Genomic DNA, 25,433 nt, shown 5'->3' on the forward strand with positions numbered 1-25,433 from the left:
AGCAAGCTCTGCTTTATGATCACTATCCCAGAACAAGATGGAGTAAGACCTTCCTTTGGCAGCTCTTATAGGTGCTGGTGGGACAGATACTTATAACAAAATTCACAAGGGGTAATGTACCTCTGATGTGCTCAGTTTAGAGAGACCTGCACTTACTGTATAGCCTGACCCATGATTCGAGGCTTCCAGTTTATTACTCAGAGACTCTCCGAGTGAGCTAGCCCTATATTAGCGTTGTATAGTCATTAATGCTGACACTCAAACACTCACTTTTGTCTTCAGTTACAGAACTATACCTTCCCCACATTGTGTCTCAGTGCTGGTCCTAATAGACCTTGAACTCAAGGTTACAAGTCATCGAACTAGGATCGAACTAGGATTCATTCACATCCAGAAGAGGCTTGAACGTGTCCTTTTACCACCAAGTAGCAGGGTCAGAAGGAAATGTCTGTGTAAATGACACTTGGGCAGCCTGTGTTCAGCCAAGCAGGAGAGAGAGAGTTCTGCTACATGTATAAGTAAAAGAAGCACACATTCAAAATGTGTCAGGAACATGTGTTGGAAGTGCCCATGTGAGGAATAGCATGAAGAAGGATGGGTCTTGCCAGATCTAAGCAATTTATGTGATTCCTTTTATAAAGTCTTTATAGCGCAGAATTGGTCCCTTCTAAATACGTCAGTTACCCACTTCATGATATGTAAATAGTCAGACCTTGCACACGTGCATATGCATATGCACATGTAAAATGCAGAAAACTATATGCTCATGAATAAGGCCTCAACAGCAAACAGCCTCAGGCAAGTCTCCCCAATTTCTGTTTTCTTGTATACAAAATATGAGTGCTAATTGGCTCCTTTTCCAAGTTTGCTGGAAGATTGGATATGGCTCAGATGTGGGGGCCAAGGAGGTCTCTGAGATAGCAGCATCTTTGATCTCACCCCAGTGGAGATGCTCTCCAGCCTCCAACCGAAAAGCTACTTTCGAGAGAGCAAGAAGGCTGGAAGCAAACCCCCAGTGAGCTCTCCTGGAGGAAGGGAGCAACTAGCAGCATCTTTGCTGAGGCAGTTCCAGTGGCATGCAGATAAAGCTTTGTTTGCCCGTCTCTATGGAGACGGATATGAAGGGAAAGTCAGAGTGCCTGGAAATTTTCTTCCTAAGAATATTTATACCATACCCAGACCAAGGTCTGGTTTTGCCCTTGTGACTAGAGATCACTACATCCCTGAGGATATAAAAGCACACTGTGTATAAAGTGAACATCTCTGTACTTGTTCTGAAAGGACATCTGCTCAAGTGTAGGCTTAATGCCCTGAGATATTTATATTAAACACCCATACTCCCTGTACCATGCACATGCACACAATACCAATGCCTCCTGCATTTTTTATACTTTGAATGCTCTTTTCTTCCTCTCCCTATGTGTGTGAGCGTGTGCAGCTACGTCTGCATTGTTTGAATGACTTAGAGAACCACTCAGGTATCAGCAGAAGATAAAAAGTGGCTGTCGTAGACAGGAACTCAGATCCCATTCACGCTAACCTTATCTTTAGTTGGAGGGCATCTTTATTGTCCGTGATAATTGCATTCTGTGCTCTCTTCCAGGTTGGCTTGCAATAAACTTCATCTGGCAGCTCATGTGGAAACAAGTCTGTGGGCAAGCACATGTAGGTGAATACTCCATTTCTGTTTAGTAGCGAACGGACCACTTCTCACCGTGGTCTCTAGCTTTGCAGCCAATAGAGTACAGGGCTCTTATTGGTTATTTTTTGTGACCCGAAGTTGGATTTTTCTCAATGAAAATGACACACATTCAGGTCAATCACAGGAAGCATGGAACAAGCGAAAAAAATGAGCCATGTTCCAGGTGCACCCAAGTCAGCACTCGACATGTCCTGACTCTTGGTTTGGGTGCTGGCCAAGTAATGTGGTTGAGTTGAAACTGCCTGAAACAAGACATATTTTTGGAATTTTTTTTGCTATGAAACATAATTTCTATTATTTTTTGCTCATAAGTTCTAGCAAAAGGAAGTAAGTACCTACTTAGTTTGGAGTAGAACTCAGCCTACTTAGCACACAAGTCCCGAGACCAACAAACTTGAAGCGAGCAGAATGCTATACTCTACTCCTTTGTATTTCTTACTATTGGGCACAGATGTTCGAGGAGAAGAGAAAATGCTCTTATTCTATAGTCAAGCTGCTTATGGAATTATGATCCTATGAACCAATAAGACTTTTTTTTGTAAGTCAATGAAAGTTAGCCACTTGGGGAAAGAGGCAGGCAGTGTGTGTTCTAGTTAGGTTTTTGCTGCTGGACTAAACACACAAGCAACCTGGAGGAAGAAAATGATTTACTTCATCATGCAGGTCACATTTCTTTCTGGTGGGAAAACATGGTACTCAAGTCAAGAATTCTGCTTACTGGCTTGCTGGTGGGCTCATGTTAAACTACTTTCTTACACAGTCCAGGCCCCTTACCCAGGGATGGTACTTCCTACATGGGCTGGGCTTGTCTTCATCAATTAGCAATTAAGAAAATACCTATAGACACACCTACAGGCCAATTTGTTGGATGAAATTCCTCAACCGAGGTCTTCTCTTCTTGGCTGTGTCAAGTTGACAAGCAAGATTAACGATCACAGAGCATCTCTGATGTTTCTCTTGGGAAATGCTAGAATGATTTCAAATGGTTTTAGTACTGGATGTGGTGCCCCTTCTGTGATAAACTGTTATGTTTCAGGGATGGGGTGTGATCCAATAGAGTTTCTACGTTTGTAGAAAGTGATGTGTTTCTTTTATTTTAAGAGAAAGAACATTCAGATTTCATCCTTCCTTTCTTGAGCTCTCAAAAGGAGGCTGATCAACAGCAGAGAGCAGAGGCCATGGAGCAATGCTGAACCCCGACTTCACATCAGCCACAAGGCTAAACCCCATCCTTGTGGTTTCCAATATTCTACACCTCCCAAGAAGATTTTTTTGTAACAAATACAGAAAACGATCCCTGGAATCTGTTTTTTCTTACCTAGAAGGAGATATCCAGTCATTCCTACTCCAAGAGTAGTCAGCCTGGCATCTGCCCCCTTCTTCATTTCCAAAGACTAAATCTCACAGAACTTTCTACCTTGGACTTCTGCATTTTGGAAGGAGTGCAGCTTGCAGAGGCCATGCATTTGAGAATGCTCTTTTTAATTATTTTCTCAGTGATAGAGAGACACTGCTGGCTGCTTGTTTGTTGTTTTTAAATGACATTTCTGTGAAGCGAGTCAAGGTAGAATTTCCTCTCTGTGTTTTCTTTGCTTCCTTGCTTCCCACTTCTCTTTGCTCAACTTGCCAAAACTAACGTTTCTCCACAGCTTTGGTATGCTTTCTCCACTGGCAGGACTTTTGATCTACAGAGATTTGAAGTTTGGAACGAGCATTGGTGGCTACGAGTTCGACAGAAAAGAAACACCCGTTCTTAATGTCCTCAATGGCTTGTGTTTTGAAGCGTGGCTCATCTCGGTAAACTTGGCTCTTCTTATGTAAGACCTAACTAAACACGTCAAATGGTGCTGGGAAAAGATCTGGTGAACGTAGAATGCTATATCTAACCCGAAATGAGTTTTTGAGAAGCTGTGCATAAATCTCAGGACTCTGCATGTGACTTAGCAATAGCTAACAGGACATGGATCCAAGGGAAGAACAACTCTCTCTTCCTTAGTTCTTGCTGATACTGGTCTTACAGAGTTATTGTAATTTTTTTCTTCTCTTTAATCTGTTACCCATTCCTCTTCAGAAGAAAAGAAGGACTAATTTCCTGGGTAATGGCTGTGTGGTCAACACTTTTAGCCCATCCTTACAGTGGCTATGAGAATTTAGGCTGCTGAGAATGAAGTGAGCAAGTGTGTGGAGAGGCTGAGCTAATGCATGGATTCATGTGCCTCCTGCAAACGCAGCATCAGAAAGAAAGCACTCCGTTTGAACATCTTTATTGGGTAACTTGAAAATCTCATTAAGAAATGTGACTTTAAAAACACTATCAACCAAACAGACACCCCCCTCAGAGCTCCCTGGTACTAAACCACCAAACAAAGATACACATGAAGGGACTCATAGCTCTAGCTGCCTATGTAGCAGAGGATGGCCTTGTCTGGCATCAATGGGAAGGGACCCCCCCTTGGGCCTGTGGAGGCTTGATGTCCCAATGTAGGGGAATGTTAGGGTAGTGAGGTAGAAGTGGGTGGGTGGGTGGGGGAGCTCCCTCATAGAAGCAAGGAGAGGAGGGATGGGATATGAGGTTTGCAGAGGGGAAATTGGGAAAAGGGATAACATTTGAAATGTAAATGAATAAAGTAACCAATAAAAATATATTAAAAAAACAAAGAAAAAGCAAATGAGTTGTAAGGAAACTGGACCTATCCAATACCATGTAAGAGTTATTCACCTTTTTGTTTTAAAGAGAAACAAGTGTTTACTTTTGCTATAGTAACAAGGTCTATAGTTCCAGAAACCTGAGTTTTCTGTTCCTAATAAGATGCGGTGTTTATTGGTAAGGGGGATTCATTCTGATCAGTCTAAGGAGGAAAAGGAGGTTTATTCAAATATGGCAGAGGGGTTACAAAAAACCAGAGAGGGCCAGAGGATCAGGAACTACGCATGATCGCATGATTGTACTACAGCAGCCAAGAGGAGTTTGTCTCACAGATCCCACTCCAACAACCAGAGTAAGAGCTCAGTGCAGGAACCTGGAGAAACTGCCTTTGCTCTCTGTCTGTAAGGAAATTGGGATGGATTCCAGCAGCTCTGCTCGGTTGGTCAGAATGTCTCACCCTGCAGACAGTTTCTCTGATGGCCTACTTTCAGTACTCAAACGTCTGTGAAATGAACATCACTGTTAAAATCTAGATTTGTGATGAATGGCCTTTACTAAAAATTAACACCACCTTCAACTGAGAAACTAGGAATGAGGCAGGAAACAGCAATTTCTGGTTTGCAGTGTATTTATTATTTTCTGTGCTGGTTAGGTTTTGTCGGGTGGAATAGGGAGATGAGAAGCCCTATTCTAGGTGATCTTGATGTAGCCGATGTTAGCATGGCGTCATTCTATTGACCATAATGCCATTGTCTTCCTGATGGGAACAAAATTGAACTGGCCATAAAGGATGCCATCCCCTTGATGTCCAGGGTAAACGTGACTCCTCTCTTCAGTGGCCCTTTCCGTGGTCACAGCTCTGATTGAATCTTCAAGGTCAATACAGTATGTAGAAGATCATCTTCTAGGCCCAGGTAAATGTGATCTGGGCTACACATTCAGCTGGAACCAAGAACATCTCTGGCAAGCTGGACAAAGCCCATCTTGGTTATTTATTTCACAACTTTTGGTGGTATTATCCCTTAATTCCCATTTGGTCCTTTGATTGCAGGGCCTCTGGCCTTTCATTTCTACTAGGAATCTTCTTGAGATGCTGGTCACTTGCTCTTCTTGCTTGGCTTGCAGTATATTTCATATTTCCCCCTCTGAATTTGTTTAAAGTTGCTGTAACGCATTATGTACAAAAGAGTATACTTAGTAATAGGTGAGGGGACAGGAAGAGCCAATAGAAGTTTCCTCAAGTACAAGGTTTTTCAGTTTGGGTTTTTCAAGGACTGACAGGAGATGGGAATGGAAGTAGGCAGCGTAGAGGAGAAAGGATGCTTGAACAGAATGAGCCACATAGCAAAGTCATGGTCTGCTGGGCACGAACAATCCCCAGGGCAGTGGTGAGAAGTTTGATTTGGCTTCCATGTAAAGAGGGAGGAGGAGAGAGACAAGGTTAAACCTGGTTGGATAGACTGAGCTAAATAAAATCAAACAGAGCAAGGCTCAAGAGAGATTTCTCCAGGCCAATTCAGTCACAACATGCCTCTAAGGTAAAACTGTTAACGAACTGACAGGTTGCCAAATGCAATTCATGGACCAGCCTCTGCTGATTCTTACTACAGTCATCATAATTAGTTGAGAAAATAGATTCCTGGGGGGAAAATGTGTGTGTGTAGAAGTGCAAGGAGCATTGATTAGTAATTAAATCACTTAAAGTTGACAAAGATAGGCAGAGAAGAAAGCAGAGAGGCATTGTTATAGTTACCGTGTGAAAGGGAGGTTATCTTTTGATACCCTGAGCAGAAGTCGCCCCAGTTCCTATGGGTTTCAAGAACACAACCCGAAAAGCAAACCAAAGAAGATGCAAATGAATGTTAATGATGCTTTCCTGAGTCTGGCTACTTTGCACTGTCCTCTGTCTGACTTAGATCTAGAGTTTCCAGTCAGGGCAATCATCCATATGGTTATCTATACGTCCATCTACCCCTTTACCCATAAATCCCTTCGACTTTGAATCCTCCATAACACATAAGCTCACTAATGGACACCTATTTTGTTTCAGGTTAGTGAGTTCCTAACAATGGAAACTTAAACCTTCTCCAAAAGTGCCAGGGACAATGCTGGTCTCTGAATGCCTTAACTTTTGAGTCGAGTCATCCCCTTTCTCCCCCATCTTCCTCCTTCTGTCTATTGATTTGAATCTTAAATGAGCCCCAGAGTTCCACAGGTTAAAGACTTAGTACTCGAGTAGCATGTACAGTGCTATTGGGAGGTGGTAAGACCTTTCTGGAAGGAAGTTAGGTCATTCGGGATATTTGGATCAGGTCTGTCTTTCTCTTCTGCTACATGCTCTTCCTGTGATGTGCTTTATAGGCAGAAGCTCAAAGTAACCTTAGCAACCACAGATAGAAAATTCTGAATGTACGAGCCTAAATAAAATTGTCTTTATAAGTTGCTCATCTCAAGAACAAGAAGGTGACTGGGAAACATTCTTTTCGATGAATAAGTGAATGCTTAATAGTGAAACTCAACCTCCTTTGTAAGTGCCAAGGATAGTATTTTCATATCAGGAAAGCATTTAATGACAAGGATATTGTCACTTCCTCTAAGCATCTCATTTATAGACACTCATACTTTTAAATTAACTTTTTTAAACTAAATGAAGCCTCCTTTTCTTTTTTAAACAGTAGAGCACATGCTTTAATTCTGAGCTACACTCTTTGTTGTCTTTGATGCACACTCCATTTCCAACTCCAATTGTGGTCAGGAATCCCCATGTCTGGACGTTTACCCAAGAAATGTCACTTGGTGTTTCTGCTCCTCCCAACCTCTGTCATTTCTGGCAAAGCCATCTTCTATTTATGAGTACAATACAGTTATGCATGTATTCCTGCAGTCTCTCATTTAGGCGTGAGGAGTTGCAGAGTTTGTTTTCCCAGTCCTGTTTGATAAAGGTACAAACTGGATAAGGTTCACGAGTATCACACAGAGAACAGGACAACATCACCCTGACCACACATTTACCCGAACCATTACTTTTCCTCTTCTGGAATCCCAAGATGGAGAAATTATAGGAGATAGAAAAGAGATACTTTTTCACTTATTAAAAAGGCTTTGCTAAAACTCTTTGTGTGTGTGTGTGTGTGTGTGTGTGTGTGTGTGTGTGTGTGTGTGTGTCCTCAAACCTGGTCTAGTTGTTGAGATCCCTACTGCCTTATGCATAACCCACAGGCTTGTGGCATGCACTAAGATGGGTCTAGAAAGAGCAAGAAAATGGCACCTCCTAAAGCTTCTAAAAAAAGCCAGTCCTAGTGACACCTTGACATTAGCATGGTAAAACTGATTTGAGATTTCCAATCTCTAGAACTTTCCAAGAATAGATTTGGATTAGCTTAAGTCATTGTTTTTATTGATGACTTGCCATAGCCACCCCAAGCATTAACTGAAAGACATTTCTGCTTACAATCTATCTCTTCAGGTAGAGATCACAAACTCGCCTCTGTGTCCCATCACTGGGCATACCTGGGCACTGTCTGTTCGATCCTTTTAGGATACAATTAAATAGCAACACATTCCCATGAACCCTAATAAAAGATGTTCATCACAGGTACTCTATGGGATAAAGAGTGATGAGCAAAGTTGTCCCAGCAATTCCTTATGACTACTGGAACATCTTTTTGTTGTTTGGTTTTGTTGTTATGTGTACTCACACATGTGGAGGTCAGAGTACAACTCATGGCTGTCTGTTCTTTCCATTTTGTGAGTCTCAGGGATCAAACTCAGGTCCTCAGGTTTAACTGCAAGCACTATTTATTACCTGCTGAGACATCTTGTTGGCTCACTGGAACACCTTTTAACAATGTGTTAGTTTTGATCTCTGAGGAGCAGGATTAGTAATCAGTGATGGTTCAATCTGACATCTGAGTCCATCTAAGTGACTCAAGTTCTCTTTTCCTGCTACTACCTCTTGTTTCTAATCTCTCATCCCAGCTGACCCAAGGAAAAGTCCTGGTCTTCTGTACAACACTCAGAGTGGACTTCTCCTAGAGTACAAAGTGGTCTCACTAGTACGAATCTGTGATGTTGGCAACCGAAACATCCTTGCCTTTGGTTGGATGTTTACCTCCTTCTTTGACCAGCCAAGGTCATGGTAACGAAGTTATGAGTCACAACAACTAGAAACCTGAAAGTGGGTTGCTGTGTGCAAAGTGGTTGTGGACTTGATACATCAGAGATCCCCTTCAATCCATAACCAGCTTTCAGCTAATGCTTCTTGAATAGAAATGACTCATGTAGGTATGAAAGAAAGGCAGTCTCCACAAAGACCCTGAGTCTATAAAGACCTGTCACAGAAGAGATAAAGGGAGGTATACATGGAACTATCCATGAGAAAACCTCAGCACATTCAATAGCTTTCAATCCTAATAAAGTACTCTTTTCTATATAAATACATCGGGGAATGTTACATTAGCAATGACTTCCCGCTCTCCTAAAGAGAGCTTCTGTTAGGGGTGAGATTACTTTTATTTACTTTTTCTGAGATCATTTGTAGGTTTACCTTCCAGTAGATGTGGTAGGTAGTGGTAAGGCTATGAACTTGGCAGGGTAAACTGAGGCTTGCTACTTTCATCCACCTCTGTAGTAGTGGAGATGTAGTGTTTAGAATAAGCAATTTAAACATGATACATTGGCTGTTCATGTATCCTAAGAAACATATTATAATTGTTTGAGAAATTTAGAACCTTAAAAGCTAGTTAAAAAAAAAAAGGCGTATCATCTGACTAGAAGGACTATCAGTGGAGACTAGTTAGGAGTCATTGAAAAAGTGCCAATTTTAGAAATTTGAGAGAAGACATCTCAGTACCCAATACTAAGTTTCTTCTACTGAAAGGACTACAACAGCCCCTCCCTCCCTTCCTGGAGTCTGCAGTCAGTCACTGAGGTGGGGGCTGGAGGAATCCAGAGAATGCCTGACACAGCCCAGCTACCCATCACTGCAAATGTCCGGGTCCAAAGCCAAATTCTTCCCATAGGAAAGAAGAGGCTCCTAGGAGAAAATAGGGAAAAGAAGAAACTTTAAAGGAACAAGAAGACATCAAAAAGATGCTGGCCTGAAAGAAGGAAAGAGAAGAAAAGGTGAATTCAAAAGATACGCGCTCCCTCTACAGGGAGGGCAGTGGGTCCCATCTGTGCAGTTTTAGGGAGGGAGTAGCTTGACCTGGCCCCCTGGATTGATTTCCTCTCCTTGGGTCGTGGGTGTAGTTTCATGAACAAGACAGAGTCTTTCAGTGATGACAGGCTGAACCCTTAATTCAGGCTCTGTGAGAATTTGGAGGAACAAAGGAAAACAAAGGCAGGGCAGGGTAGGGATCATGATAATGGGTCACCTGTGGACAATGGGCAAGTATAAGTCACTTTTGCAAGGGTTCCTGGGAAGGGAAGGTCACAGCTCAAGTCACCACATCAAAGGGCAGATGGTGTTTGGGTAGAGGAGCTAGTACAGACAAGATGGCTCTGGCTCTGGCCCTTACAAAGAAAACAACACCTAAGCATCATTTTAACTCTGCATGGGCATGGGGTACCAGCAGCGTTTCTCATGCATAAAGGAGTATAAATGGAAACCTATTTCCACTACAGTGATATGCATAAAATATGACTAGTGTCTCTCAGTTTAGTGTTCTGTTTCAATAAACAAAACCTTATTTACAAGTTGTATATTTCCACATGACCTCAGTTTCCTCAGTCTTAAATTCTGACACCATAGAAGTTGTCGCCAAATCTCCACAGTTGGTCACAAGCTGAATGTAATATGGACCAATTATGTAGCCAGTGATGAGCTCCAGATGCTCAGATAATGGTGAGAGACTTGTAATAATGGCCGCTATCTGGTGATTTGATTGCTACTCCCAAACTGCCAGGCTCTACAGTTCATCTCACTTAATTCTCCCCAAAACACGGTGGTGGTGGTGGGGGTGACGGGCTCTCTCTATGTGGCCGATATGGGATGAGCGTGGGTGAGCTGTCCAGTTCATAACTAATGAATAGCAGAGAGCCATCTAAGTCCAAAGTGCATAGGAGTTGCCTACTGATAGATAGTGATGCAGTAGCGAGGGCTTGGGATGACCATTGAAAGATGAATGGAAGTTGAATATGGAAAGGAGTAGAGGATAATTCGAATTGAAGTTGAGACGCAGGAGTGAAAACACAGAGTGTTGAGAAGGCCAGATTTCTTGGGATTGAGTTCATCCTAGTTCCTAGCAAGCCATGAGTTCAGCAAGTGAGACAGGGCCAAATGGGGAAGCTGTTGAAATGCAGCCTGAGAAATCTGCACACAATTCATCATGGGATCGAGAGGAAGTAGGTGTCTTGGTCTTAGAGTGGTGCAAGCAGTTCACCTGACTTAATTTTTTCAGACCAGTTTCAGACTGTCTGTCGGGGGGCAGCCATTGTTTCAGCAGGAAATTAGAAGTTAGAGAGAGGAGAGGGATATAAGACAAGGAAGAAGTAGCATTCAGCGAGGCTAAAGGAAGTTTTTTGGTTTTTGCTTTTTGTTTTTTGTTTTGTTTTGTTTTGTTTTTTTGACAAACTTAGTCACTGACAAAATGTCAGGCCATTAAATACAGGAAGAGGGGAGAAAGCGTAGGAAAAATTAATGTTTTTACCTCTTTAAACACCATTAGCTTGGGGGTCTACTGGCAAATACAGGCCAGCCAACATTGCACTAGCGTTAGGTGTGTCTTGCCTAGGTGTAGAGCTGCTTAGATGGTCGAGCAGCTAACTGCTGTTCCAAAGGCAGGTATTCCAGTTGAGTGCATGGATGCAAGGCTGGAAGTGGGCTGCTCACTGTGAGACTCATTTCAGAGGTGACTTTAGTCAAGGGAGTGAAAATTGGTGCCTCCGTGGCAGAAACTTACACTTGTGTTGGTTCCCTACAGTGACATCATGACGCTACCACTCCTCTGTAACAGCTGCAGAAATATGTGGAGAACACGTGCTAGAGGCCAAAAGCTACACAGAGAAAGAGGGGTTTCAAACTTGACCTGACCTTTCTCTATTCCTGTCTTCCCTTTCTTCCTTCCTTTTCTCCTTTCTTCCTTCCCTCATTTCTCCCTTTTACCTAATTTCCTTCTACCCATACCCCTCTACAAATCCCTCTCTCTACTTCTTTCCAGTGTCTCATATAGTCCAGGCTGCCCTTGAATTCTCTAAGTAGCCAAGACTGGTCTTGAACTCTTGATCTTCCTATCTCAACCTCCCTAGTTCTAGGATTCTAGGTGTGTGCTTTCATGCCCAGCAAACCCTGGGAATCAAAGCCAGGACCCTGTACCTGCCAGGCCACTCTACCACTGAGCTCTCTCCAACTTGAACTGGGTTCTTTCTAACCCAAAGCAAAATGCTCTATCCCATCTGGGTTAAAAGTAATAAACAAACAAAAAGTCAAAGACTTTCAAAGAAGAAAAATGATGAGATTAGAGGGGAATTTGAAAAATCCAAGCCATTTTCCTTGTTTTGATGTAAGCTTTAGTTTGAACCAATATTTTGTGGTCTATAGGGGACTGATCTACAGTGAGGTGGCTATGGTGAATGTATTTACGACTCTCCCCCAGCACTGGAGTGTATGAAAAGGAATCACACTCTTTGTCTCTTCCTTAGAAAGAGGGGAACTTGGAGGACTCATCCTTGATACAAGCATGCTGACTTGCTGAAATGACCTTAAGCCCAGAAAATTTATGTCGGTGACTTCATTATAAAAACAAACCAATTTTACCTGACTTTTCAGGAGGCAACAATTAGAAGAAGAATGTAAAGTTCGCTTTTGACAGAGAATGTGATTCTCAACAGACCCTCTCTTACCAGTGGAATGATTTGTAGTTAAATATAAAGACTACAGGCTAACGAGAAAAGAAGAGTGGAAAAAGGAGTTCCTATTAATCCACCATTGAACAGGGAAAGGGGGAGAGCTTTGGGATAAAATATGGTACACTTGATACATTTTTTATGCTATCTGATGAAAGTCAGCCTGCTTCTGCATGTTGGTTTTTTATTTGTGGAGGGTGGATCTGTTTCCCCCAAATCTTTATAAAAATCATTGCAAGACATGTATGACAGGGAATGCCACAAATTCTTGAGTCACTGCAGATAACAGAGATGTGGACTGTACATGGACTGGTTATGATATCAGTCTAGACCTGTGAGGATAATGGGACATCCATCATTATTCTTAGGTGGGTAAATGGCTTGAGGCAAGGTTGAGCCATACTGGGGACAAGAGTGGTAGCCATGCTGTAGTCTGAACAGTTAGGCAGTCTGGACTTGGTAATGTTCAGTGTTGTAATACAGGTGTGTGGAAGAATCTGACTTGAATACTCTGGGTGCTAATGATTAGAGCTCTCAGAAGTGCCCACAGTTGGTTGTAGAAGAAAGGAGAGCACCAACAAGGGGCAATGGAATTGCTAAGACCTGCTCCTGATTGCCTTTTAAAAATCAGAACCATGTTTTATATATGACCCCTTCCCTCAAAGCCTAGCACAGAATCTTTTTTTTTGTATATTCACGTATTTATTCCATTATACAATTATACATTAATATTTCTTTTTTTTATTAACTTGAGTATTTCTTATATACATTTCGAGTGTTGTTCCCTTTCCCGGTTTCCGTGCAAACATCCCTCTCCCCCCTCCCTTCTTTATGGGTGTTCCCCTCCCCATCCTCCCCCCCTTGCCGCCCTCCCCCCAACAATCTAGTTCACTGGGGGTTCAGTCTTAGCAGGACCCAGGGCTTCCCCTTCCACTGGCCTAGCACAGATTCTTATTCTAGAGCACTACATATCAAAGGCTGGCTCAACATAAGACTTTTTTGATCACCATCTAAACTCATAGACTTTGGGTCTATGTGACCAAAAGAAAAGCCATGGGAAAAGTACTATCCTAGAATTCTAAGTTGGCAATCTTGTCTATGCATCTGTGAGCTTGTACTTCCAAAGCTGAACTAGGTCTAGCTTTCTCCACTTGAGTTATAAAAACAGATTTGCTGGGGTAGGCTGTGTGTTTCATTTTCTAAAAATGGACTTGCTGTATCCCAGTCTAGTCTAAAGTTAGTAATTAAGACCTTGGCTTCTCCAACAGAGAACTCTAGCAGAGAACTCTCTCCTCCAGGGCTAATCATTGCTCATCAATTGTTGGACTATCTAAATCCACCTGAAAAGCTCAATTGCACAAACTCTAGAACTAGTGGTGTTTGAAGTAAATGGGCAGGCCTCCTACTCAAGGCAAAACCAAATGTGTCAATCACTTCATATTTTTGCCCTTCCTTCCCCTAGACCCCTGCAATAATTAAGTATTTCCATCAGCCCTTAGCCAGTACTGTTTTAGTGTCTTAATTCTTTGCCAGGAACTCTTTATGAATAGAGGTCAAGGTAGTATTCAGTACATAGTGGAACATCAACATTTATCATGATAAACTTAAAAGAAATTAGTTCATGAGGTTATAGTGGGAAACTGGATAGGAAACTGAGCCATTAAGATTCAGTCAGCTTGGTGAATTGACTTCTAGATAGAGAGCTTCTCATAGTCCTCACTCTGCATCTATTGTGTATTGGCTTACAGCACAGATTTAGAGGATATTAGCATGTTCTTTTCTTTTCTTTTTTTTTATTAACTTGAGTATTTCTTATATACATTTCGAGTGTTATTCCCTTTCCCGGTTTCCGGGCAAACATCCCCCGCCCCTCTCCCCTTCCTTATGGGTGTTCCTGTCCCAACCCTCCCCCCATTGCCACCCTCCCCCCAACAGTCTAGTTCACTGGGGGTTCAGTCTTAGCAGGACCCAGGGCTTCCACTTCCACTGGTGCTCTTACTAGGATATTCATTGCTACCTATGGGGTCAGAGTCCAGGGTCAGTCCATGTATAATCTTTAGGTATTGGCTTAGTCCCTGGAAGCTCTGGTTGCTTGGCATTGTTGTTCATATGGGGTCTCGAGCCCCTTCAAGCTCTTCCAGTTCTTTCTCTGATTCCTTCAACGGGGGTTCTATTCTCAGTTCAGTGATTTGCTGCTGGCATTCGCCTCTGTATTTGCTATATTCTGGCTGTGTCTCTCAGGAGCGATCTACATCCGGCTCCTGTCGGCCTGCACTTCTTTGCTTCATCTATCTTGTCTAATTGGATGGCTGTATATGTATGGGCCACATGTGGGGCAGGCTCTGAATGGGTGTTCCTTCAGTCTCTGTTTTAATCTTTGCCTCTCTATTCCCTGCCAAGGGTATTCTTGTTCCCCTTTTAAAGAAGGAGTGAAGCATTCACATTTTGATCATCCGTCTTGAGTTTCATTTGTTCTAGGCATCTAGGGTAATTCAAGCATTTGGGCTAATAGCCACTTATCAATGAGTGCATACCATGTGTGTTTTTCTGTGATTGGGTTACCTCACTCAAGATGATATTTTCCAGTTCCAACCATTTGCCCACGAATTTCATAAACTCGTTGTTTTTGATAGCTGAGTAATATTCCATTGTGTAGATGTACCACATTTTCTGTATCCATTCCTCTGTTGAAGGGCATCTGGGTTCTTTCCAGCTTCTGGCTATTATAAATAAGGCTGCGATGAACATAGTGGAGCACGTGTCTTTTTTATATGTTGGGGCATCTTGTGGGTATATGCCCAAGAGAGGTATAGCTGGATCCTCAGGCAGTTGAGTGTCCAATTTTCTGAGGAACCTCCAGACTGATTTCCAGAATGGTTGTACCAGTCTGCAATCCCACCAACAATGGAGGAGTGTTCCTCTTTCTCCGCATCCTTGCCAGCATCTGCTGTCATCTGAGTTTTTGATCTTAGCCATTCTCACAGGTGTGAGGTGAAATCTCAGGGTTGTTTTGATTTGCATTTCCCTTATGACTAAAGTGTTGAACATTTCTTTAGGTGTTTCTCAGCCATTCAGCATTCCTCAGCTGTGAATTCTTTGTTTAGCTCTGAACCCCATTTTTTAATAGGGTTATTTGTCTCCCTGCGGTCTAACTTCTTGAGTTCTTTGTATATTTTGGATATAAGGCCTCTATCTGTTGTAGGATTAGTAAAGATCTTTTCCCAATCTGTTGGTTGCCGTTTTGTCTTAACCACAGTTTCCTTTGCCTTACAGAAGCTTTGCAGTTTTATGAGATCCCATTTGTCGATTCTTGATCTTAGAGCATAAGCCATTGGTGTTTTGTTCAGGAAATTTTTTCCAGTGCCCATGTGTTCCAGATGCTTCCCTAGTTTTTCTTCTATTAGTTTGAGTGTATCTGGTTTGATGTGGAGGTCCTTGATCCACTTGGACTTAAGCTTTGTACAGGGTGATAAGCATGGATCGATCTGCATTCTTCTACATGTTGCCCTCCAGTTGAACCAGCACCATTTGCTGAAAATGCTGTCTTTTTTCCATTTGATGGTTTTGGCTCCTTTGTCAAAAATCAAGTGCCCATAGGTGTGTGGGGTTCATTTCTGGGTCTTCAATTCTGTTCCATTGGTCTATCTGTCTGTCGCTGTACCAATACCATGCAGTTTTTATCACTATTGCTCTGTAATACTGCTTGAGTTCAGGGATAGTGATTCCCCCTGAAGTCCTTTTATTGTTGAGGATAGTTTTAGCTATCCTGGGTTTTTTGTTATTCCAGATGAATTTGCAAATTGTTCTGTCAAACTCTTTGAAGAATTGAATTGGTATTTTGATGGGGATTGCATTGAATCTGTAGATCGCTTTTGGTAAAATGGCCATTTTTACTATATTAATCCTGTCAATCCATGAGCATGGGAGATCTTTCCATCTTCTGAGGTCTTCTTCAATTTCTTTCTTCAGAGTCTTGAAGTTCTTATTGTACAAATCTTTTACTTGCTTGGTTAAATTCACATCAAGGTACTTTATATTATTTGGGTCTATTATGAAGGGTGTCGTTTCCCTAATTTCTTTCTCAGCTTGTTTCTCTTTTGTGTAGAGGAAGGCTACTGATTTATTTGAGTTAATTTTATACCCAGCCACTTTGCTGAAGTTGTTTATCAGCTTTAGTAGTTCTCTGGTGGAACTTTTGGGATCACTTAAATATACTATCATATCATCTGCAAATAGTGATATTTTGACTTCTTCTTTTCCGATCTGTATCCCCTTGACCTCCTTTTGTTGTCTGATTGCTCTGGCTAGAACTTCAAGAACTATATTGAATAAGTAGGGAGAGAGTGGGCAGCCTTTTCTAGTCCCTGATTTTAGTGGGATTGCTTAAAGTTTCTCTCCATTTAGTTTGATGTTAGCAACTGGTTTGCTGTATATGGCTTTTACTATGTTTAGGTATGGGCCTTGAATTCCAATCCTTTCCAGGACTTTTATCATGAAGGGGTGTTGAATTTTGTCAAATGCTTTCTCAGCATCTAATGAAATGATCATGTGGTTTTGATCTTTCAGTTTGTTTATATAATGGATCACGTTGATGGTTTTCCGTATATTATACCATCCCTGTATGCCTGGGATGAAGCCTACTTGATCATGGTGGATGATTGTTTTGATCTGCTCTTGGATTCGGTTTGCCAGTATTATATTGAGTATTTGTGCGTCGATATTCATAAGGGAAATTGGTCTGAAGTTCTCTTTCTTTGTTGGGTCTTTGTGTGGTTTAGGTATAAGAGTAATTGTGGCTTCGTAGAAGGTATTCGGTAGTGATCCATCTGTTTCAATTTTGTGGAATAGTTTGGATAATATTGGTATGAGGTCTTCTATGAAGGTTGATGGAATTCTGCACTAAACCCGTATGGACCTGGGCTCTTTTTGGTTGGGAGACCTTTAATGACTGCTTCTATTTCCTTAGGAGTTATGGGGTTGTTTAACTGGTTTATCTGTTCCTGATTTAACTTCGGTACCTGGTATCTGTCTAGGAAATTGTCCATTTCCTGCAGATTTTCAAGTTTTGTTGAATATAGGCTTTTATAGTAGGATCTGTTGATTTTTTGAATTTCCTCTGAATCTGTAGTTATGTCTCCCTTTTCATTTCTGATTTTGTTAATTTGGACACACTCTCTGTGTCCTCTCGTTAGTCTGGCTAAGGGTTTATCTATCTTGTTGATTTTCTCAAAGAACCAACTTTTGGTTCTGTTGATTCTTTCTATGGTCCTTTTTGTTTCTACTTGGTTGATTTCAGCTCTGAGTTTGATTATTTCCTGCCTTCTACTCCTCCTGGGTGTATTTGCTTCTTTTTGTTCTAGAGCTTTTAGGTGTGCTGTCAAGCTGCTGACATATGCTCTTTCCTGTTTCTTTCTGCAGGCACTCAGCACTATGAGTTTTCCTCTTAGCACAGCTTTCATTGTGTCCCAAAGTTTGGGTATGTTGTACCTTCATTTTCATTAAATTCTAAAACGTCCTTAATTTCTTTCTTTATTTCTTCCTTGACCAGGTTATCATTGAGTAGAGCATTGTTCAATTTCCACGTATATGTGGGCATTCTTCCCTTATTGTTATTGAAGACCAGTTTTAGGCCGTGGTGGTCCGATAGCACGCATGGGATTATTTCTATCTTTCTGTACCTGTTGAGGCCCGTTTTTTGACCAATTATATGGTCAATTTTGGAGAAAGTACCATGAGGAGCTGAGAAGAAGGTATATCCTTTTGCTTTAGGATAGAAAGTTCTATAAATATCTGTTAAGTACATTTGGCTCATGACTTCTCTTAGTCTGTCTACGTCTCTGTTTAATTTCTGTTTCCATGATCTGTCCATTGATGAGAGTGGGGAGTTGAAATCTCCTACTATTATTGTGTGAGGTGCAACGTGTGTTTTGAGTTTTAGGAAGGTTTCTTTTACATATGTAGGTGCCCTTGTATTTGGGGCATAGATATTTAGGATTGAGAGTTCATCTTGGTGGATTTTTCCTTTGATGAATATGAAGTGTCCTTCCTTATCTTTTTTTGATGACTTTTAGTTGAAAATTAATTTTATTTGATATTAGAATGGCTACTCCAGCTTGCTTCTTCTGACCATTTGCTTGGAAAGTTGTTTTCCAGCCTTTCACTCTGAGGTAGTGTCTGTCTTTGTCTCTGAGGTGTGTTTCCTGTAGGCAGCAGAATGCAGGGTCCTCGTTGCATATCCAGTTTCTTAATCTATGTCTTTTTTTGGGGAGTTGAGGCCATTGATGTTGAGAGATATTAAGGAATAGTGATTATTGCTTCCTGTTATATTCATATTTGGATAGGAGGTTATGTTTGTGTGCTTTTCTTCTCTTTGTTTTGTTGCCAAGTTGATTAGTTTCTTGCTTCTTCTAGGGTATAACTTGCCTCCTTATGTTGGGCTTTACCATTTATTATCCTTTGTAGTGCTGGATTTGTAGAAAGATATTGTGTAAATTTGGTTTTGTCATGGAATATCTTGGTTTCTCCATCTATGTTAATTGAGAGTTTTGCAGGATACAGTAACCTGGGCTGGCATTTGTGTTCTCTTAGGGTCTGTATGACATCTGTCCAGGATCTTCTGGCTTTCATAGTTTCTGGTGAAAAGTCTGGTGTGATTCTGATAGGTCTGCCTTTATATGTTACTTGACCTTTTTCCCTTACTGCTTTTAATATTCTTCTTTATTTTGTGCGTTTGGTGTTTTGACTATTATGTGATGGGAGGTGTTTCTTTTCTGGTCCAATCTATTTGGAGTTCTGTAGGCTTCTTGTATGCCTATGGGTATCTCTTTTTTTAGGTTAGGGAAGTTTTCTTCTATGATTTTGTTGAAGATATTTACTGGTCCTTTGAGCTGGGAGTCTTCACTCTCTTCTATACCTATTATCCTTAGGTTTGATCTTCTCATTGAGTCCTGGATTTCCTGTATGTTTTGGACCAGTAGCTTTTTCTGCTTTACATTATCTTTGACAGTTGAGTCAATGATTTCTATGGAATCTTCTGCTCCTGAGATTCTTTCTTCCATCTCTTGTATTCTGTTGGTGAAGCTCGTATCTACAGCTCCTTGTCTCTTCTTTTGGTTTTCTATGCCCAGGGTTGTTTCCATGTGTTCTTTCTTGATTGCTTCTATTTCCATTTTTAATTCCTTCAACTGTTTGATTGTGTTTTCCTGGAATTCTTTCAGGGATTTTTGTGACTCCTCTCTATGGGCTTCTACTTGTTTATTTATGTTTTCCTGGAATTCTTTCAGGGATTTTTGCGATTCCTCTCTGTAGGCTTCTACTTGTTTATTAATGTTTTCCTGTGTTTCTCTAAGGGAGTTCTTCACGTCTTTCTTGAAGTCCTCCATCATCATGATCAAATATGATTTTGAAACTAGATCTTGCTTTTCTGGTGTGTTTGGATATTCTGTGTTTGTTTTGGTGGTTGAATTGGGCTCCGATGATGCCATGTTGTCTTGGTTTCTGTTGCTTGGGTCCTGCGCTTGCCTCTCGCCATCAGATTATCTCTAGTGTTACTTTGTTCTGCTATTTCTGACAGTGGCTAGACTGTCCTATAAGCCTGTGTGTCAGGAGTGCTGTAGATCTGTTCTCCTGATTTCTTTCAGCCAGTTATGGGGACAGAGTGTTCTGCTTTTGGGCGTGTAGTTTTTCCTATCTACAGGTCTTCAACTGTTCCTGTGGGCCTGTGTCTGGAGTTCACCAGGCAGGTCACTTGCAGCAGAAAAGTTGGTCTTACCTGTGGTCCCGAGGCTCAAGTTTGCTCGTGGGATGTTGCTTATGAGCTCTCCGCGGCAGCAGCAACCAGTAAGATCCGCGCCACCCATTCCGGGAGCTTCTGTGCACCAGGGTTCCAGATGGCGTTTGGTGTTTTCCTCTGGCGTCAGAGATATGTGCAGAGTGCAGTCTCTTCTGGTTTCCCAGTTGTGTCTGCCTCTCTGAAGGTTTAGCTCTCCCTCCTAAGGGATTTGGGTGCAGAGAACTATTTATTCGGTAGGTCCCTTCAGGTTCTGGTGGTGTCTCAGACGCAGCGGTCCTGCTGCTCCTGGCCCCTCCTCTACGGGAACCCAGAGGCCCAGCATGTTCTTTTCTTATGCTTTTCCTGCCAGTTATCAAGCTGTTCACAGTCTTCTTCAAGAGAAAATCTAATGCTCATCTGCATGAGAGGTGGTTGGAAGACAGCAACCATCTGTAGTATTCTTGTGTCCCACCATTAGCAACAGAACGATATACTACTGTGGTACTGAAGACCCCAGTGAGCTGAGCTCGGTGGAGATCCTTGGGTGTGGTCATATCTGACCACAATTACACTTCCCTGTTGGGAAATGTTTTTTCCTGATTGGGCAGAGGGCCCTTTACCCTACTTCCCTTCCTCTCTCCTTTCCCTTCACTATTAGACATTCATCATATTCTAAAGATTCCCTGCCTAACATGTTTCTCCCTTTGTGCTTTAGCTGTCTTTGCTTGACAACAAATCTCTTATACCCACCAATCTTCCACCTCATAATCTTCTTCTCCAGGGATCTGAACTACCACATCTATACATTACCTCATTATATACAGTTTCCTTCTTAAAACACAATGGAGCAATTTTATTAACTTGATTGCCCAGCATTTCACATCACAACTATAGCCTATTGACATGCCTGTCCCCAGAAAGAGCCTTTTATCACACCAACTAAGTCTACTAAAAATCAAGTTTTGGATCTTCACGTTGTTTGTGATAAAATGCCATCTCCTGGGGGTGGCTTATGGAGAGAATGGGCTGTTTTAAGTCAACCCCCCACACACTAGTGCTTTGCCAAGGCTTTACAAGTTGGACTGCAGCCTGAAGAGAGCAAGCTCTGGGTGTAGGGAGGGCCCCTGAACATGTCTGGAGGTGATAAAAAGAGCAGCCATGTTTCAGAGGGGTTTATGAGGGTTCTTGGATGGGGCCCTTGAGAAGTCTACCACTTTTAACCACTTGGCATCTTGTAGTTCTTGGCACAAGCTATGTTAGAGCTTGCAGTGAGGTTATCACAGTCTATTTGTTCTGCCAAAGAACTGACTCCTGCCTCAAGTCTTATGTTCCTCTCATCTTATTTGCTTCTGTCTTGCCAGGCACATTGCTCCCCTGCGGTTCCTGGTAGCCCCACTAGTAGCTCCTAGTGTGATTGGTAGAGGTAGGGGTGGAAGACCGAGCCAAGAAAATCTCACAACCTGCACTCCATTACTTATCCACTTGGTGTCTGCAGTTTGACATCCCTATGACTGTTGGAACCCTGCTCCTCATTCGAAGGCATTTTCAGACAGATACCAAACACATACCTCTCCTATTAAATACTGCCTCTGCACTAGGTGTTGAAAAGATCGATTCCTTCGGTGATGTTTTGATGTGCCTAAGTACATGAAAGCAAGAAAAACATTACAACACATCAACTCAGACATGATTTAATTTATGGTAGCAATCGCATGACTAACAAGCACTGTCAAGGAAGCAAACTGTAAGACATCACCACAGATGATAGTCACCTCCAGAAAGCCCTCCACAACTACACTTCATCAGCCATACAACAGTCCCATGAACCTTTTGGCATCTGCGAAACTATGGTTGATTTTGTTTATTTTCATGTCTGCTTTGGGAATTGGAAGAAACTAGAAATCATCATAGAATAACTCCTGTCTAAAGGCAGGAATTCCTCTCCTCTGGAGTGGCCATATCCCAAGCAGGCATTAGGTCCAAAAGGTCAGGTTTCCCCCTCCCATCCTGCTGTGTCAGTGAAGATGGTGTGGCCCAAGTTTGAACTTGAATAAGAACCCTAGTGCGATTGCATTAAAATTGGCTCCTTGATGGTCTTTTGGGGTTCATAAATGCTTCCTGAACAGGCACAACAGAGACATATGCATCAAAAGCAGCCGTCACAGGTAAGTTCATAGTAATAACACCTATACTTCAAAAATGAATGGTCTCAGATAAGGACCTAATATTACATTTTATAGAACAAGAAGTTTAATCTGAGCCCAAAGTTCCTAGAAGGACAGGAATAAGAAAAAAAAACAAGTGAAAAAAATTAATGCAAAAAGTATAAAAACAACAGAGCAAAGAATTACTATTTAAAAATTTAGGAATATACACTTAAATGCACACATATGCACATACATACATGATATGTATACACCTACACACACATATATGCATGTAAAAACTAATCAATGATAAAAAGAGTCCATGAATTTAACAAAGAGCAAGGAGGGGTATATAGGAGGATTTGGAGGGGGAAATGATGTAATTATAATTAAAAATAAAATGTATAGTTAAAAATGATACAACCTATGTTAAGGATGTGACTTGAGGTTCTTTACTTTCCTAGTATGTACACTGTAGTCCTTGATTTAATTCATGAAAATGATAATCACATTATCTATTTGTCTTGGTTGCTTTTCTATTTCTGTGAAAAGACACCATGACCATGACAACTTATAGAAGAAAATGTTTGCTGGGGTTTTGCTTACAGTTTCAGACGGTTAGAATCCATGAGCATCATGGTGGGAAGCGTGGCATCAGGCATGTTGCTGGAGCAGTATTCTAGTGCTTACATCCTAATGCACACTAGACAGAGGAAAGGTGAACTGGAATTGACATGGGATTTTGAAACCCCAAATAGTTCCCAAATAGTTTCACCAACTGCATACAAAAATTCAAACATACAAGTCTATGGGGTTCATTCTTATTAAAAACCACTGTACTATTGTTTCATATATATATATATATATATATATATTAAAGTATATGTATATGTACATAAAAGCAAAATCAACAAAACTTTAGGTGTCTAAATAAAGCAGGACTGGAAAGAAAATTCTAATAAAATCAGAAGTGAAAGTGGAATGACTACTAAGAAAAATTTCATGATTAAATAATGTAAAATAACTGAATATATTGCTAGAAAGATATGGCTTTCCAAAGCTGATTCATGAAAAAATAGAAATTTCTCTCTGCTCCTTCCTGTTCCAGAGACAGCCACATCTCCTAGTGCGGTGTCAGCCTTGTCCCGTGTGAAGATTTGTCCATATTGGGTGCCTGATTATCAGGATTGCCTTCTGCTCTGCACTTGGCAAAGTGATGATTGTTGCCATCAGCAACCCCTTCATTGACCTCAACTATATGGTCTACGTGTTCTAGCATGACTCTACCCATGGAAAATTCAATGGCACAGTCAAGGTTGAGAATGGGACGTTTGTCATCAACGGGAAGCCCATCGCCATCTTCCAGGAGCGAGATCCTGCTAACATCAAATGGGGTGATGCTGGTGCTGAGTATGTCCTGGGGTCTACTGGCCTCTTTACCACCATGGAGAAGGTGGGGGCCCACTTGAAGGGTTGAGCCAAAATTGTCATCATCTCTGTCCCTTCTGCTGATGCCCCCATATTTGTGATGGGTGTGAACCATGAGAAATATGACAACTTACTCAAGATTGTCAGCAATGCATCCTGTAACACCAACTGCTTACCTCCCCAGCCAAGGTCATCCATGACAACTTTGGCATCGTGGAAGGGCTCATGACCATGGTCCATGCCAACACTGCCACTTAGAAGACTGTGGATGACCCCTCTGGAAAATTGTGGCATGATGGCCATGGGGCTGCTTGGAACATCATTCCTGCATCCACTGGTGCTGCCAAGGCTGTGGGCAAGATCATCCCAGAGCTCAATGGGAAGCTCACTGGCATGGCCTTCCATGTGTATCCATTGTGGATCTGACATGCCACCTGGAGAAATCTTCCAAGTATGATGACATCAATAAGGTGGTGAAGCAGGCATCCAAAGGTCCACTAAAGGGCATCCTGGGCTATACTGAGGACCAGATTGTCTCCTGCAACTTAAACAGCAAATCCCAGTCTTTCACCTTTGATGCTGGGGCTGGAGTTGCTCTCAATGACAACTTTGTAAAGCTCATTTCCTGGTGTGACAATGAATATGGCTACAGCAACAGGGTGGTGGACCTCATGCCTACACGGCCTCCAAGGAGTAAGAAACCCTGGACCATCCACCTCAGCAAGGGCACTGAAAGCAAGAGAGAGGTCCTTGGTGGCTGAGGAGTTCCTGTCCCAACTCAGGCCCCAACACTAAGTGTCTCCCTTACAATTTCCATCCCAAATCTCCATAATAGCAGAAGGGGCCTCCGGAGCCTTCCCTACTTTTTTGAATGCCATCAATAAAGTTTGCTGCACTACCCCCTCCCCCCCTAAAAGAAAAAAAATAGAAAGCTCAAACAAACTGATTAGCAAGTGTGGAGAACAGAATTAATGAATAAATCTCTCATTAAAGAAAAACTCATGATAGCATCAAGGTGAAATTCTATATAACATTTAAAGAAAAAGCAATATGAATCTTTCTCAAGGTCTTCCAAATAATTAAAGATAAAGGATTATTCCAGACCTATTTCACAAAACTTCAGTATCAAGTCTGAGAACATATTGCAAGAAAACAAAATGCAGAATAGAGTTAGTGATGAACACAGATGTAAAAATCCTCCATAAAATATAGGCAAGCTGATACAAGTTCATGGCGGGAAAGTCTCTCACAGGACGAATTGAGATTTTTCCTTGGGACGTAATTAGCATATGCAAATCAAGCAACAGATCCATCATCCTGCTAGCAGAATAAAGGCTGACTACTACCATGTAACTCAGTAAATGCAGAAGCATTTGACAAAGCCTAAACATCTTTCAGGATAAAATCTCTCTGCAAGTTAGGTCTTGACTAGATGTGCCTAATGCAACAGTCATACGTCTAAGCCAGCAGCTAACACTGCACTTGAAAGCCTTTCCTTCTAAGACCAGAAAAAGACTAGGAAGCCTGTTGTTCTCAGTCCTACTTCACGTGTACTTCTAGAGGCACCAGCCAGTGATCAGATAAGAAGGAGGTATAGACAGCTTCCAAAGGAGGAGTTACTATGGCTGTCATATGACTCTCATTGTCCTTTCATGCCCCCTTTGTGAGTTAACGTCTTTAAAATAGCCAGGAACTTGGGAGGGAATGGGAAGACCTGTACTCCTTCTCTCAGGAATGCTGGAACTTAGTCTCTCATTGTCTTTGCTCTTCCCTTTTGGCTTACCGCCAAGACTGGCTTTATATAAGTTATATATTTTGTCTTCAGGGATTAGAATGATGTTTGCTGTATATCCTAAAGCTTACAGCTCTTGATACCATTTGCTTTTTCACTAT

The 25,433-nt window shown here is 41.7% G+C and overlaps 1 protein-coding gene across 5 annotated transcripts in view; it reads left to right on the forward strand.

Moving 5' to 3' along the window:
- Positions 1-3,544, forward strand: part of LOC148005084 (uncharacterized) — a 39,973-nt gene extending 36,429 nt beyond the window's left edge. For 4 of the 5 annotated variants that reach the window (XR_015622804.1, XM_087555045.1, XM_087555046.1 and 1 more), the window contains 2 exons: positions 1,604-1,665; positions 3,352-3,544. Coding sequence is in view for 4 of the 5 variants with exons in the window: in XM_087555045.1 (XP_087411171.1) it covers positions 1,604-1,665; positions 3,352-3,459 (170 nt within the window). In the remaining variant the exon portion in view is untranslated. The remainder of the gene's footprint in view (positions 1-1,603; positions 1,666-3,351) is intronic. The other variant, XM_087555048.1, reaches the window with a different exon arrangement.
- Positions 3,545-25,433: the final 21,889 nt, after the last annotated feature.

The sequence above is a fragment of the Rattus norvegicus genome, chromosome 6 (assembly GCF_021556685.1).
Source record: "Rattus norvegicus strain SHRSP/BbbUtx chromosome 6, alternate assembly SHRSP_T2T, whole genome shotgun sequence".
NCBI classification, from domain to species: Eukaryota; Metazoa; Chordata; class Mammalia; order Rodentia; family Muridae; genus Rattus; species Rattus norvegicus.